The 17,099-nt window shown below is 35.5% G+C and overlaps 1 protein-coding gene across 2 annotated transcripts in view; it reads right to left on the bottom strand.

Annotated features, from left to right (window-relative positions):
* Nucleotides 1-17,099, bottom strand: part of COL11A1 (collagen, type XI, alpha 1) — a 158,718-nt gene that overhangs the window by 115,173 nt on the left and 26,446 nt on the right. For both annotated transcript variants that reach the window (XM_014939348.1, XM_014939347.1), the window contains exon 5: nt 5,603-5,731. In XM_014939348.1, the coding sequence (XP_014794834.1) occupies nt 5,603-5,731 (129 nt within the window). The remainder of the gene's footprint in view (nt 1-5,602; nt 5,732-17,099) is intronic.

The following is a 17,099-nucleotide window of genomic DNA, read 5'->3' on the forward strand; positions in this document are numbered from 1 at the left end:
ACTTTCTAAAGTTCCTGGCCAGTTTTTCTCCACTTAATTCTCTTTATCCAAAAGTTATTTAATTGCACCAAACATTCTGAACTCTCTAGCAACCCTTTTCTGACATAAGACAATAACATGCAACACTGAATGAATGTATTTCAGGATACAGTTAAGTTCTTTAAAAGATCTGGCAACCTCCTCCCTGTTGTAAATCAAACACAATGACTCTTCTTTGCTTGGAATTTCTGAGAGCTGAGAGTTGTGCTCATCAAGTAATGATTTGGTCCATTTGAGAAATACTCTCTCATCAGATACCCTTTCTTTTTCCTTTGGACCAACCACAGATTCAGCACAATTTTTAAGCAACTTCTAGGCAACACCTTTTTGGTGTAGTGACAACTGCTGAGGTCATCACTGTACCTGACAAGTTACAGAGATTCATACCTAGCTATTTGCAAGCAAGAACAAAGGATGACTGATGCATACTTCAATGAAATATGTTGTGCAGGTGGAAATAAATTATGATAAACAATAGAGTACAGTGTGTGGATATTACTACTAATCTATTGCTTTCCCATTTTCAGATTTCAGACTGCGTGATACTTAGGTCTGATGAAGTTGGAACAAAATAAAGAGGAATAAAAGCATTCTGTACAGTAATGTCACACATGCATCTCTATTCTAATTGCGTACCCTGAACTGCCCACAGAAACCCCTGCACTGCTGGCAAACTGCCAAATTCAACAAATTTTTGCAGAGCCTGGACACACATGGTAGGTAAAGGTTACCCAGTTAAATAAACCTCTTTTAGACATATATCACAGTTACTTGGACCCAGAAAGGGACTGATATAATTAAAATGGAAATGGAAATACAGCATCCAGCTCCAAAGCTTGTAACTTGAAGTCCTTAGGTCAGTCCTACCCAACCCCCTATAGGAAGGGAGAGGTGATGGAAGGGGACGCAGGAGGTTGACCTTGGCTAGGTAGGAGAATAGCACAGGGATCAGGATAGCAAAGTTGAGTAAGCCTGTAGAGAAGGGCAGAATTTAAGGTATGCCCTCCCTGCGTAGGCTGGCTAGGTCTATGTCTTTATTCACAGCTTGTTGGTTTTGTGAATCCCATTGTTAGATGCTCGATTCTTCCTAAGCTTTATTTAGAGTAACCTCAGCACTTAATTCAGGGATGAAGGGACCCTGCGAGTAAAAAGTAGGCATTGAAATCCTCTCTGTTGCATCAACCGAATCACAATTTGAATCTAACGCTAAAGGAAAATGCAACAAGGAAAAGAAAAGCTCAATACAGCACTTCAGGTATCACCAATTAAGACACTGATTATAAATCAGTGCCCAGTAAACCTACACATGAGAGCAAAGTCAAGGTCTTAAGGTCTTGAAACAAAACCAATCATTTTAAAAAGCATCCTCTAAGACAACTATCAGTTTCTTATTCTGGTCTGCAATAATTCAAAGGCTCAGAGATGTAAGGCCAGAAGGGACTATCTGATCACTGTGACTAACTCCTGCATACTTTCAGACTTCAAAACTTCTTACAGTCACCCTGTAACTGAGCCAAGTAAAGTATAAATTACATTTCCCAAAACTTTTAGAAAGACATTTTGGCCATTTTCCTATCTGAAAATATTTTCCTATCTGAAATAATCTTTCTTTCTTTCTTTTCTCCCCACCCACTAATTTGTCTGCATCTGGTATTTTATTTCTGTGAAGGTTCTTTGCATATGCAAACTGAACAACATTTTAAGCAAGTCATTATTGTGGACAAACCAACCACATTAAGTTGTCCAATTCCCAAAGTTACAACAATTATGTAGCTTTTATTTGAATCATTTCCATTTTTGCAATATTTGATTTAGTGATTAAGCACCAAGATGGTATGTGATGTTCCAGTATATATTTCAACCAAGAGCCTACAGAGAAGTAATATCACATCTGTATTGTTATTCCTTTGTTTACAAACCAAGACCTGCACCGCAATTTTTTTTCTAGTTTTGCTTTGAGTGCTCATGTACAAACTATATCCCTACTTTAATAACCAGAATCTTTCAAGGCTACTGTTCAACAATTATCTTCAGTTTCTGCCTCCTTGAGCCAAAACTGACACTGAAACACACAATCCTGGCTAGTATTTAGCCCAGTGTTCTCTCTTCCCTCTCTCTTAAGAATTTGTGTGAAAACATTGAAGATCAAACCAGGAAAACAATTTAGCTACACAGTAATCTTTTCATGCTGGCTTTCAGCTTGATTAGTATCCCAGTCTGGTAAATCATGCACCCTCAAAATTGCTTTCACTGATATAGCAGCAGATGAAGCCCACAGATGGGGACAATCTGCTGTACACAAAAGGTTCTTTTATTAAGACATTTGTATTGCAGCATATATTTCCTAGTTCTCTATACACCCTGCATTTCTTTCTTTTTCTTCTATGTGGTTATCTTTACCTTTAGTTGTATTATCATTGTTTGCTGCTCTACAGTATCATGACTCTGACAAATTATATTAACATCCATTTTACACTTATCTCTATATTCCTAGTGCAATTCATAAGAAACTCTACTAAAAAGTTAATTGAGTGACAGCTCTCAGTTTACAGTAATTTGCAAAATTACTATAGGCAGTCAGATTCGAATCTGTTTGTCAGGTACTTTATCTTTGCCTTATATTCCCCTTTTTTTTTTTCATTCAAATATCATATGTTGACAAATCAGAAGATTTACGAAGGTCTAGTCTATAAATTCTATCAGATATCACTGTCAAACTTAGAATCTCCTCAAAACATGCAATCAGGCATTTTGAATTCATTGTTTTCCATCTAGACTGGTTGTCATTATGTTTTTAATGCCTTATTTAATTTCGGAAACAACAGTTCTAAAAAAATCAGCATTTCTATCTTCTAGAACTTATTCCAGTACCTAAATAAGACTTGTTTCATTTATTTCCTTAAAATAAATTACATATGTGATTTGATAGGCTGCATCTCCAAAGATAATCAAGTAGCCTGCTTTAACAAGCTGCTTTTTTACCATTTAGCAGACAATTCTATAATTCTAGGCAATTCAGTCATTCATTTATTCTATTGCATATTCATCATGCTGGTAGTATTGCTGACATCATTATTTCAGATTACTATTACACAACATGTTAAAGAGATCCATTGACTTCACTGGGAATATTCATACAAAGTTACACATAAACTCATGGACAGCAACAAGGAAATTGTTTCTTAGTTCAGAATGCAAAATGATTCAATCAACCCTCAGAGCAACAAATGGAAGCAAACAGAAATGGCAGGTCGCCATTTTTTTAATCTTTTAGCTCTTCAATTTTTTTCAAATTAATTTAAAAATGTTACATAACAAATTAAGATCTCTGATTTTACCTTTTTCTCTGAAGGGGCTCCCACAAACTGTGTGTGTTATCACAGGGCAAAATAATAGGCCTTAGAAAAACAACAGTAACACGAAGAGCATTTTTGCTATGACTGCTGAATTTAACAATAAGATATTCGCTGATTCCTGTGGCAGTTGCATTAGGCTGTAGATGATCTCTACTCAGGATGCTCAAGGAGAACACGACCAATTGTTTGATTTTATGGTTCCTTTTCTTTGTTTGCTCAGTCTGCTCACATACTGTTTTCAATAGATGTGCAGTATATATAACCAGAAATTATATATATAATGAGCATATAACTATATATGTGCACATAGTTTTATGATGTGCACATATTTTGATCTACAAATGAGTGCTCTCAACTGATGCTACTGTTAAACAGCTTTGGTAAAGTATAAGCATAATATTTGAAGCAGGAGATTTAGCTAGTCATCCATTATGGAGGGAATGCAATCCCTGGGCTATTTTATTCATATTCTACATCCTTCCGAAACACTGAATTACAGTCTAATAATTCACCAGTAGTCACGGCTAATAATCAAGCACAAGTATTCATTCTTCTTCATCTTGAATAGATTTTGAATCTATAGTCTGATCCCAGCTAACTTCTGTGGACTCCAAGCCTTGTTCACATGCATTACATTAAAGGACAGGTGATATCATTGTCAGCAGTGGTGGCCACAGCAAGCAAATATTTGCAGTCTTTCTAAGCCATGTTAACTCCTGCTTAAGAGTTGATGGGAGTTTGGATGTGACAGTACTCCCAAATCAGTTATAGCATTTTAAGTATTTATACATATTCCTCTTCAAGAAAGAGACCAAGAGATTATTTTAACAACCTTTTCCCACAAAGATGAGTTTATTAGATTGACTACTGTTCAGTCTTATTTCGAAGTAGAAAAGCACTAGCCTATTTAAACCTTCCAGGTCTTCACACAGGAAACAGAAAAAGAATCAGAGTGCTAAAACACATAGCAGCAAAGCTTAGGAAACTTCCCAAGCAAAATTTCAGATTTCTTTAAAATTTAATAATGAGGGAAAAAAATTCGCTTTTGCTATCTTTTATTTACTTCCCATAAAATATCACCAATACGTTTTCAGTCTGTTCTGTTTTGGAATATAGTGCATGGAGACCCACGTAGCCAGGCACACAGACAGAAGGTTCTAAAGTGTCCTGAAGAGACCAGACTCCATACACTGTAATGTAGTGTGAAGGCCTCTGCCTTGACACAGCTTGAACTATGCCTCTGATGCAATGGATGTGGGAGTTCCTTTGAATTAAGTTTGGGGGCCCTGTGGACCTTAGTCACTTGATGACATAATTTTCAGTCAAATATAATAAATAGTAACAACAAACAAAATTATCATGTATTTAGGAAAAGTTCTGTCTCAAAATTGGCTCAAAGCAGGCATCTGAGAGCAACTGAACAAGTTTTTAATGGTGATCTCTTGAGCAACCAGTAAAAATAACCAGTCAGATCACACAAAATTGAGTGCGTACTAACTGTCCAGAGCCAAATTTAATTAAGACTGGTTAAATTTTACAGAAGTTTTCCACTTTACAGTGTTTGACACAAGTATTTAGAATGTGTACAATACATACAACTGCTGACTGTCAGAGGCCTAAGTGCCCTCAGTGCACTCAGTTTATGGCTGTGAGAACTTTTCTACAGTGACAAGTGGTTTCTGTAAACATTTGTTGTGTTTCTTGGAAAAATTCCGATTTTGTTTTGTCCCTGTTGATATTTACCTGCTACAAGTAGAACTAGCTGAAATAATTTTGCATGTACATGCATTTGTACACTTGTATTTGACACAGCTCATTAGAATACATGGCATTTCTAGCAGAAGTTGTTTACAATTGCAGAATACTCTTAAATATGGCATTTGTTGGTACTTAGCATCAATGAAATAATAAACATACACAGGAAGAACAGATAGGTACAACTAAATGAACTCATATTGCTCTCATTTTTAAAGTAATTATTGTTAAACTTTGTTGAGCATGATGGCTATTCAAATGCCAGTGTGACAGGTTCCTTCAAACGCTTGACATAAATGAGTGGATAGCACAAATGAACGCACTCCTGCAAACTTCCTCCCTCATACCTAGAACAATACAGCTCATTTAGCTGTAAATGCTCCCTTGGTAACTTGTATCCAGCACAACCCCTAATGTGCCGTAAATCTAATAATACATGACTGATTACTCACCTCATCAACCTGAGGATCTTGAGCCTGAGCAGCATTGGGCACTGGGGAATCACAGTCGGGGCTATAATGCTCACAATAGTCATATGCAGCTCTGGGGTCAGCTATAATCAACAGCTGCTGGATCTCACCCTGCAGAAAAGCATATGCAGATTAAATAACAAAAACAACAGTTGTCTACATTTCATCAGAAATACAGAGTTTTCATTCAGAAAACAAAACTAGGCATGTAATACTTAGAAATTATATTAACATTTCTGGTTATAAGTAACATATCTACTTAATTGCCGCCGCTATTCTGAAAAACATCTTCACTATTGTTCACATGGCAAAACAATGCAAATAAATACCAAATGGACTGGGTGAAAAATTCTGGCTTAAAAATGCTGTCTGGTTTGGAGAGGAGAGGGTGGGAAGGTGTAACTCCTGCTCTGTCATTTTCATGCTGTTTGTTTACTTATTCTCTGGGAACCAGTCTAAATTCCTAAGATTTAATTCAGGGCACTTCCTATTACCAGCATGCAGCTCAGCATGCAAGTGATCAACAGTCTAATTCTGAGAGTTTGCATCACATCTGTAGTCTCAAAGAAGGGAGAAAAGACAATAAAATAAAAATGGCTGTTAGACAGTTATTGGAATAAAAAAAAAAATAAAGGAAGCACCATGTAAATACATACTATAGAATATGTTCAAATAAAAATTTTAACAGCTAACTGCTGTTATTTTCATCTCCATTCCCATATATCATGTGTAGAAATAACATCACAGTAAAGAGACCCACTATTATGGATAATAAAAATGGCTCTGCAGAGATTCCCTACAGAGATTCTGTATGTTTATCATATTCCACGGAAAGCTGTCTGGTATCCAGTGCATTTCTTAACATAGTAGTACCATTTAAACAGTGTTAGGTAAATTCCTGCCAAAATTTCCACTATAAATTTTCTCATTCAGGAGCTTCTTATGCTGTCTTAAAAATCAGGTTGTTGAAAACTGGCACATATTCTTGGTCAAAACCCATTAACCTCAGTCTCTCACTATCTCCCCAGAAGGGGAGATTTTAAAGCTTTTATATATTTCTAATGTAATTTTATTTGGTTCTGACCAAAAATGGGGTGAAGAAAAAGCTTTGTCAGTATACCTGTGTATGTTTTTTCTTTAAAGAGAAAATATCATTACTGATGCAAATATACAGCTGGGAAAATTCACAATTATATCAATATTTCCAAAATTTCTTTATATCTTAACAGTAGCTGTTAACAAATTAACAAAAATGAAGAATATTTTAGAATAGTAAAGAATAATTTGTAATGCTGTTTCCTTTCAAAAAGAAAACTCACAGAAAGGAGCAAAACCTCTCAAACTGAAAAAAATCAAGCAATTTCCTGCAATTTTCCTAGTTCTACAAGATGTTTTTACTAATTTATTTAACATAAAATATAAAATACTTAGTTTCTAAGCACATAACGGCTATACATTATAAATCTGTTTTATACAATACTCTCAACTCATGGTACTTTATAGACTCATGTGTGTCTCAGATTAATTTAGAGATGGAATTTTTTTTTTTTTAGGCTTCCAGAAATACTGGAAATTCCCCTGCCAGTGGTTCTGGAATGTCTCTTTTATTTTCCTTAGCTCACTAATACTTCCTGATTTGGACATCTTCCTACAAAACCTGCTATACATACAAAGAAATTCCCCCTTTGATTCCTTACATGACTCCCCCAAGGGTTTGAGTGCTTTGAGAGGTTTTGTGCAGTCATTGTCAGGCTGGGCTATGCATGCCGCATCTCCAGCAAAGTGTTTCCAAAGTGCTCTGTCCTCCCTCTTTCACCAGCCAAATTAAAACTAAGTGAAGCAGAGGAATAAGTTGGAGAGAATTAGCAACTGGAAGACAAAAGAGGTAACTCTTTTTGAGCAACCATTAGAATTAGATGTGTAGAACCCCTGTCCTTACCCTGATGAGCTCAGGTTATTGTCTTGCTCTATGTCCCTGAACATACATGGCTTTTGGAGATGCCCATAGAGATCATCATATATACAGCGTGCCAGCTGGTGTGAGTAATGCCAGAACTGCTTCTGAAACTACTGCTATTTAGTATGATATGCTAAGAGATCCCAGGTGGGGGAATATAGCCAGTATTCTGGAGTTTGCCTTGTGCTCATCTTGAATGTCATGGAATTTTGGCACTAGGTTTTGTCGGATTGTGTGTTTGCAAGAAGCACTCAGCATGCTGTTACCACTTGGCTTAGATGTCCCTAAATTGGTTAAAGCTGTTCCTGATCCATTGACTGTACTTCCCAGCCCCGCCTGTCTGCCTGTCATGGGTCCACAAAGGGGGAAGCCCTCAGAAGTCTTGCACAGTCTAGAGAAATTGCTACTGGCTATTCATGAGCGAGAAGTTTACTGAGGAACTAATTGATTCTACATTTGGCCTCTCAAATGTTAATTTTCCTCTTTTTCCTTCAACATCTGCTATAAAAATATTTCCAGTAAATTATTGTTTTTCTTTTTCTATTTTTTATTTTTATTTTTCTGTCTTTGCTAATTAAATGGCTTCGAGTATTTGTATGTGATGTATTGGCAATGCTCTTTCACTACTCAGTGAAGAGCTTTCATTTCAGATCAGGTCAATCATCTCAGCACATGAAATTCCACATATTATTGCAGATTTCATTATTGTGATTTAGTTATTGTTGGTGTTTGTTGGACAAATCTACACTCTTTCTCTTTGAGAATTTTTCACAGAACAATTTCAGTCTTCACAAACACATTTTTTAATTTTAACTGCTTGACTTTGTGAGACTGAAATAGAGTCATATAAAGTTATTTGTGAATAAACTACAAATACTTAATCTGACAACATTTCCTGACCTGGAGCCATAAATTAGGCCCTTAATGATATACCCATACAAGTCCCAAGAACTTTAAATGAAAACATGGATAAAGGGAGTCATGGGCTACTAAAAATTCTAACAGCGGTCTCTACAACAACACTGAGGTATGTAAACATATATGCCTATGTGCATAATGCTATTCTTATATGAAAATTGCAGGAAAAAGGAAGTCTCACAGGACGGAATGATGAAAGGAAGAGAGGGAGAACAAAGATGGGGAAGGAGACAGGAGAACAGAATATAATTTACAAATACACCTGAGCATTCTTGAAGTACTCTAAAAAGTACATAGAGGGGGGAAAAAAAAAAAAAGTACAAAAGGCCTCTATCTATACAGATAGTTCTATTTCCTTCCCTGTGAAATTGTCATGACCACCTTTCTTGGGAAAGACTGCTCAGGCAACTTCAGAAATTTAATGGACAATATATAGCATGCTACGCAAGACAAATGTTTGATGTCTCTGCTGAGCCAGCCTTCCACCATGTCAGAGATCAGTGGGATGACAGTAGAAGGCAGAGGCAAAGAACTTGGGGTGAGGTATCAGATATACACAGCCATTTTTTAATTTATTACTTGTAACAATGTGTATGCCTAACTTGTCCCCCGAAGTGCTAAAAGTCTATTTAGCACTTAAGAAGAAAAAATGTGCTGCCTTCTAACAATTTTTTATCCTGGATAACACTTAATGCAATGAATTTAAACAGTGTATATCAGACATTTAACATTATTGGCATATTAAAGATGAGAAAGTTGAGAGCTAAGTCTCTGCCTTAGTTGCCCAGAGGTGAAGGGGAACATCTAGCAAAGTATTGAAGCATACCTAACATTAAGCATACAAGTGCTGCTTGCAAGTAAAACGGATCAATTTGTAGTCATAATATTTAGTTTGAATCATATATACTTTACTGAAATAGACACTAAGTTGTCAAAGCCAACACATAGCTCATGAAGTCAATGCATAGTTGAGCAATTCATCTCTATATGGGATAAAAACAGTTAAAGTCTATGAAGATTTTAATTCCTCTCTATTTTGGGAATGCATTCATAATTAAAATCAGAGGCTTTTGAATCAGCTTCACGGTTATAAGAAAAAAGCAGCCTGAGCATCATAAAATATTTTGCCCACCAGTTATGCCTAGCATGAAAACATGGCACAGAAAGATTACTTCTGTAGCACTGTCCAAAAAAGATACTCTACCAAATTAGCTATTCTTTGCAGAATCCTCCAAGACTATTAAAAGAAGTACAGATCTGAAGAAACATTTGCTTCTTTGTGGCATGCCACAGCAAATTTGGAGAACCAGGCTACAGAGCTACGAGAATATGCTCAAATCAGCTGAATGCCTGCCTGCTGGAACAGCTGCACAGACATTCACTCAAATTAACTGTTCTACAAGGAACAGCCCAGCTAAGAATGAGAAATGTGTGGTGAATTCAGTAATAGAAAAAGCCTCTGTGAATTTCACAGACACTTCACAGTGACATTCTTGAATAAAAGAGTTTATATTTATGTACACTTCCAGTATTTGCTGAAAAACACACTTCACTAAGTACTAATACACAAGATGGGTTATCTACGCTGAAAACATAGCCTCTTGATGGGAAAACAGTTTGCAACACTTTAAAAAAAACAGCATTGACTAACAAAAAAAGAAAACAGAGACCCAACTTGCAGGAAAGCAGTAGACTACTAAGCTCTCTTTCCAATTTTACTGACTTTCTCTTGATGAAATTATTGCTTTATTTAGCCTCATGGTAATAATTGCTGTATTTGATTCCACCTTTTTAGAGCCTTTCTTAGATTCCACAGCAGAAATCTGAGTAAGGAAAATCTCTGGTTAAATATGGTGTCAGATTTTCTCAGTGACATAAATCATTGAGGGCCCGAGAAGTAAAGAATGAATTATTTTATCATTATAAGCAATAAAGGTTAATGGCTGCTTATTATCTTAATCGAGACTTCATAAGAAGTCTTAATATTATCTCTCTTCTTGAAACATTCTCTTTTTCTTTTAACTATGTAATCTTACTAATTCATTCTAAATATGGTGCATTAGAGAAGTACAACAATAAAGTACTCCATTTATAGTCTATTTATCAGCCAAAAAGTTTGTATCATTGATAAAAGATCTCTCTACTATCACCTGCCAGCATTGTTAAAAAGGTAAAAGTATGAATTCTTACAAGGCTGTAAAGGCACTATATGAAGGAAACAGTGCTCAAATTGCTGGTTTTTCCAGTAGTTAAAATTTTACAGTCTAGTTCCCTAGTTCTACAAGAACCTCAGACAGTTCAGTTCTAGAGAGAGATTTTTGGAATGTCTCTTTCACAAAAATCTTAATAAAACAATAACCCTGCCAGGTGAAAGTGACCTTTGTCCAGGGAATACCAGGTAAGAATTACTTGAGAAGCTCTGCAGAACCCTCTCCACAGAAGCAAGCTTCACAAATCAATCAAAGCATTTAAAGAAAAATAAATTTCAAAGAGCAAGTGATCTTAGTCATAAATCATTGAGGGCCCGAGAAGTAAAGAATGAATTATTTTATCATTATAAGCAATAAAGGTTAATGGCTGCTTATTATCTTAATCGAGACTTCATAAGAAGTCTTAATATTATCTCTCTTCTTGAAACATTCTCTTTTTCTTTTAACTATGTAATCTTACTAATTCATTCTAAATATGGTGCATTAGAGAAGTACAACAATAAAGTACTCCATTTATAGTCTATTTATCAGCCAAAAAGTTTGTATCATTGATAAAAGATCTCTCTACTATCACCTGCCAGCATTGTTAAAAAGGTAAAAGTATGAATTCTTACAAGGCTGTAAAGGCACTATATGAAGGAAACAGTGCTCAAATTGCTGGTTTTTCCAGTAGTTAAAATTTTACAGTCTAGTTCCCTAGTTCTACAAGAACCTCAGACAGTTCAGTTCTAGAGAGAGATTTTTGGAATGTCTCTTTCACAAAAATCTTAATAAAACAATAACCCTGCCAGGTGAAAGTGACCTTTGTCCAGGGAATACCAGGTAAGAATTACTTGAGAAGCTCTGCAGAACCCTCTCCACAGAAGCAAGCTTCACAAATCAATCAAAGCATTTAAAGAAAAATAAATTTCAAAGAGCAAGTGATCTTAGTAGTTGCACAACTAGGACGCTACATAACAATGTGACTGGACCAGAGTTGAGAACTCAAGTTGTCGTTTCTTATTGTAAAATAATGAGATTTTCTAGAATGATTTCATCAGGAGAAAGCTTATTGTTCTTCTACCCGCTTGAAAAAAAATAATGAAAAATAATGCAGCAATTACCTAAATGACTAATTTATATATTAGAGATTTAGAAAGACTTTCCACAACTAGAATGGGAGGAATAGTACTAGAAAAATACTTCTGATTCATATTCTGAATAAAATTAGTACCTTTTATGTGTTTCTAAGGATAATTAGATTTTAAAGATGACTACCTAAATGGTGATAAAAGCCCGACAAAACCAGTAGTAGGCACTACATCAACTCAGGAGAACAAAATTAGTATCTTTCATTTTCACAGGATGGCTAAAGCTTAAGAATTCCAGAGTGGACTCTTCAGTAAATCAGCAGAAACCCTAACCTGTGTGTATGTGCCAGCTTTCTCTAATTAGTTATGTGACAGTACAACCATAGACTCCAAAGAACAAAAGTCTAGACAGCCTGGATATTATTACTATAGGATTTAGAAAAACCTGCTGCAGAATTCATTTAATCTTCCTGCAAAGGTTCGAGGGACTGAAGAATTCCAGGGGCCTTTAATATAATATTCCATATCCCAGGCCCATTGCATAATATAGCTAGAGAAAGATATTTAAAGCCTGCCAGACTTAAGCACTGTAAAAGCAATAAATTGTGAAAGCAGAATTCTGTACAGGTCAAAGTTTCCACAGTTATCAATGTCTTGATCCTTTGAAATTCCACGGTTATAATAGTATTTATTCAGCTTAGTTAAAGAATATGTTGATATACAAATTATAATTTTTAACCTTCAAAACAAGGTTGTTCACAGGCCAAAGTCTACTGCAATTCTTGGCTGAGAAACTAGGTTTTATTACAATGCCTGCATGTGTGCATAACACATACATGCAGACACATGCGACCAAGGACATGCTATTCTCTTGACAAAAGACCTGCAAATTTGTTATATTGTCACTTATCTTTGAAGTCTCACTTATAGCTGTTCTTTAAAACTTGAATGCTTTACACACATTATTAAATGAGATCATAATAAATCCTATCAGCAAAATTTGCTGGAGCTGATGTAAGAGGAGCATTTTTAAGCCCAGGTTGTTACTTTTAAATGTAATTACAAATAGTTTAGTTAAATGACCATTCCTTTGTTTCTTGTGAATTTTCCTTGAAAGTGAACTTGAACTCCAACAAATTACCAGTTTTGCTTTTTTTTTTTTTCTCCTCACTTCCTGCTTCCAAAAATAACAGGGAAAACAGAATTATTACCTTTTTTTCATCAAGCATAAGTTTGGAAATACTACAAAAAAAAAAAATAAAAAACTACAAAACATTTTTTTCAGATAAAAAAAGAAAACCAAACCAAAACAAGCTAAATAGACAGCTTATATAAAAAATGCTGGTTTTTTATTAGGTGCCTCTGAAATAGAAAACTTGTTTGCTTTGCTTTTATTTTTCTTATTTCTTTTTTTCCTCTCAGTGCTGGAAGTTGGCCACTTCTCTGGTGTTGATAGCTAGAAGGTTGCTTCTAAATATTTTTGCCTGGAACCTACTGCATTTTTTGGTTTCTGTCCCATTTACATTAAACATTATTTTCTAGTCTGACTGACACTAAACATTTAGTGGGTCACTAGCAATTACTAAAGGTGATGTATAATGGGAATCATTTTGGCTACATCTACATTAGCTAGTAGTGCAGCTCAACAGGACAGTATGAAACAGAGGATACTGATGACACATCATTCACACTCATGTCTTTGGGGGAATTTTACTTTGGGCTAGCTTCCCTATTCTACTTTAGCTGTACAGCAATTTTGGCTACTCAGTGAAAGCTCGACCCATTCTGTTACTGCTACTTTCTTCATGGAGTATGCAAACAAATGAATGGCCGTTCTACACTTGCACGCTTGGGCTTCTCATGCTTACAGAGATATGTGAGGGATGGTTACTCATCTGAAGTTAAATCATACTGCTGTCAAAGTGCCATCACTCTATCTTCAACTGCTCACTCAGGCTATTTAAAGGAATTCTATGTTGTATTTACATGTATGAATGCTTTTTTTCATGAACACAGGTTAAAGCCTAGTATCAAAATCTAAACCCTTTATTAACAAGGATTACTGCAATGATTTGATCTCATAAACTGTGTACAGTTAAAGCTTTCATTGGCTTTGAATGAGAGTCTTATATACCTCAGGTTTTGTCTTGTTACACTCATTTACACCTAGAAATCATTGTATTGGTCTGACGTTGGCAGTTTTGAAGGAAGAAGTCTCTATGTGGAAATATCTGCATAAAGACTATGTCAGTTATTAACTTATTATAAAATGCTTATTATAAAAAACTGTTGTATTGTTCACACCAATGGTACTAAATGAGGAGTGACAAATCCTTAAAACTGGCAAAGAATAAAAAGATCCCTGCTATTTATCAAACATTTGAGCTACAAATATATTTCTATGGATACAATTCAAAATTCTTTTACTAGGTGCCATGTACCAGCACCTGACTAATTTTTTTTTTTAATTTTTGTATGCTATTGTAGGATTTCTCTACTTTGCAGCAAGCACTTACAAACCAGCCCTTCTTGCACCATGTATGTGAAAACACAGAAGAGATTAATTTCAAATGACACATGTAAAAGTTTGAGGTATACTGTATCAGTCTTTCATAAACAACCATTTACAGATTAGTCCAACTGATATAAATAAATCCACTTCAGTGAGCAAGTGCTTAGCAGTGTAAATGAAGGTGTCATAATTTGGCAGTTGGTAATAATACAGTTTCTAGACAGCATAATTTTATTATTTTAAGACATAGTCACTGTTTATAATTTGCTTTCAAGCATTTGTACCAGTCTGATGCTTAATACTTGCTTGTATTCAGTATCTTGTTTGTGACATTGTATTGATTTCCATATTAATTGAGCATGATATCATAAAATCTCAGATTAGCACTTACATTCATGAATGAACATCAGGCAACTCCAAATAAGAACTTCCGCATATAAAACACACAACCACCCCCCAAGATACAGAAAATACTTAAGATATTTTTTTTTTCTTGCTTTTAAAGCTAAAACAGAAGATCTTTCTGAGAGCACTACTAAAAAATGCCTCTTAGCTTTAGCACCAGTGGGTAAATTTACCAAGGAATATTATGTTGTTGAATATACAAAAATAACAAATTAGTTAGTCATTTATCATGCTCTTAGGACACTAATCAGCCCTTTCCTTCCTTCAGCAGTGATCTACCTGATCTCTGGGCAGCCAGTATGCTTGTTTACTCAGAAATTACTGATCATCAGCATAGGAAATTTACATCAAAGCAGTAATATCAAACTGATTAAAATGCATGCATTTAGAATTTCCCAGTATAATATAACATATTGCTGTGTTAGCAATAGTCAGATTGCCAGAATTAAAACAAAGGTGGGAGAACTGTCAAGAAAACAGAAATTAGTATTAGGAACAGAAAAAAGAAAAGGTACTACCCAAGAATTTAATTTAATTTTTTTTTTTTATTACCAATTTAAAATAACACTGTTAGAAACAAAGAAGAATATTTGATTCACTGTGATGTAGCACTGTTTTAAATTAAGCATGAAATATTCCTCATAGGAGTAATATTTGTTTGGAGGATTCTAAATGAATGGTTCATGCAAATATGGTAGGGCAATACAACTGAAGAAGTAATTCTTTTTTCCTAAGATGCAACCAAGTTGTCAGAAGGTCAGGATAATGTCATGTAATAATATCTATTTCTGACTCATGTATGTATGCAAGAATTCATAGAGGTTTAGATGTACTCTCTAAGGGAACAGGAACATATGATTTATCTAATTTTTTACAGCACTGATTCTGACAGTGCTGAACTCTGCTTCCAATGGCAGTGAACTACATGAATGATGCCACTGGTTTTTGTGCAGTTGTGTTCTGCTGGATGAATGGGTTCAGGATCAGAAGAAACCCTGGCTTCTCCAACTAGTTGGTCACTGAAGCTTAACACTTCATTATATTTATCTACAGGTTCATCATTTCCACATTTTGAATTTCCATTTAGTTTGAGGAGATTGAAGAGTGCTCCACAGTTCCTGTGATCAAATCATTCACTTACGGTGACTAAAAACATCATTATTACTCAAGTGGAAACAACCTTTGTGATGCATGGATACAATATGCTGTGAATTCCAACAGGTAGGTATTCCAATGCTTAGGTATTTCTTTTTATGTACTTCCTACATGTAAGCTAATAAAGGCATCAAATCTCATACAGAAAGCCTGTCTTACACAGTTTTAAGTCTTAAACATTTAAATCTAATGTCAGGGCTAAATAAGTTCATTTCTGGAATTTTCTGCATTTAGAATAAGACACATTGTATTACGTGTTTCTTCAAAGTCTGTTGTGGTCTCATGATACAGCAGGGTTCACAACACAGAAATACTACCAAGGAGAGCCACAGAACCACCAAACATCATTCTGTGCTACCAGAAATAACAAGATTAACAGAACATTTAAGAGGCAACCAGGAGACTTTCAAGCAGGAGACAAATTTCAGGGAACAGCCCCAAACTTTAGAAATTGCACCAGCAGGAGCTAAAGGAAGAATAAAGTCTTGTTAATGAAACAAAAAGGATGCTGTTTAGAGAGTAGAAAAACATGAGATAAAATCAAAAAGAACTAGATTATGTTTTGCTAGGCCAGACTTTGAAGGACACATCATTAAAACCATATATGGCACAGTACTTTGCTTAAACTTTCAGGGACATTCTAATTGCCTGTTTCCAACATGCACATTTCTAGATAAAGATTCAAATAACTGAACATAGATACATTCATATGTACCCATGGTGATTGTACAGTAAAAGAGAAAGCAGAAACCTACCCGCAAAGAAAAGACTGTAAATTTCTAATTTAGGTAAGAGACTTCAGACTAAAACTAAACCTCCAGCAATTACAAGACCAGCTTTAAAAGAAAGGAACTGATTTTTCTGAATCAAGCAAGAGAAAAGGGGTACAATCAGTTAAGTAAAGAAACTTAATCCCTGAAGGAATACTGAAACGGACAGAGATGTTACAAATGGTAGAAATGTTGCTGTTCTCAGTGCTGAATGTTAAGATTCAGCCTGTAAACTGACCTTACACACCGCTGCACGATTTCTTTGTGTGTCCAAAGGAGGGCAACAAAGCGAAGGGTCTAGAGAACATGCCTTATGAAGAGCGGCTGAGGGAACTGGGGTTGTTTAGTCTGGAGGAAAGGAGGTCTAGGGCAGACCTTATCACTCTCTACAACTACTTGCAAGGAGGGTGTAGGGAGATGGGGGTCTGTCTCAGGAAAATAACAAGTGATGGTACAAGAGCAATTGGCCTCAAGCTGTGCCA

The sequence above is a fragment of the Calidris pugnax genome, unplaced genomic scaffold, assembly GCF_001431845.1.
Source record: "Calidris pugnax isolate Ruff unplaced genomic scaffold, ASM143184v1 scaffold18, whole genome shotgun sequence".
Classification (NCBI taxonomy): domain Eukaryota; kingdom Metazoa; phylum Chordata; class Aves; order Charadriiformes; family Scolopacidae; genus Calidris; species Calidris pugnax.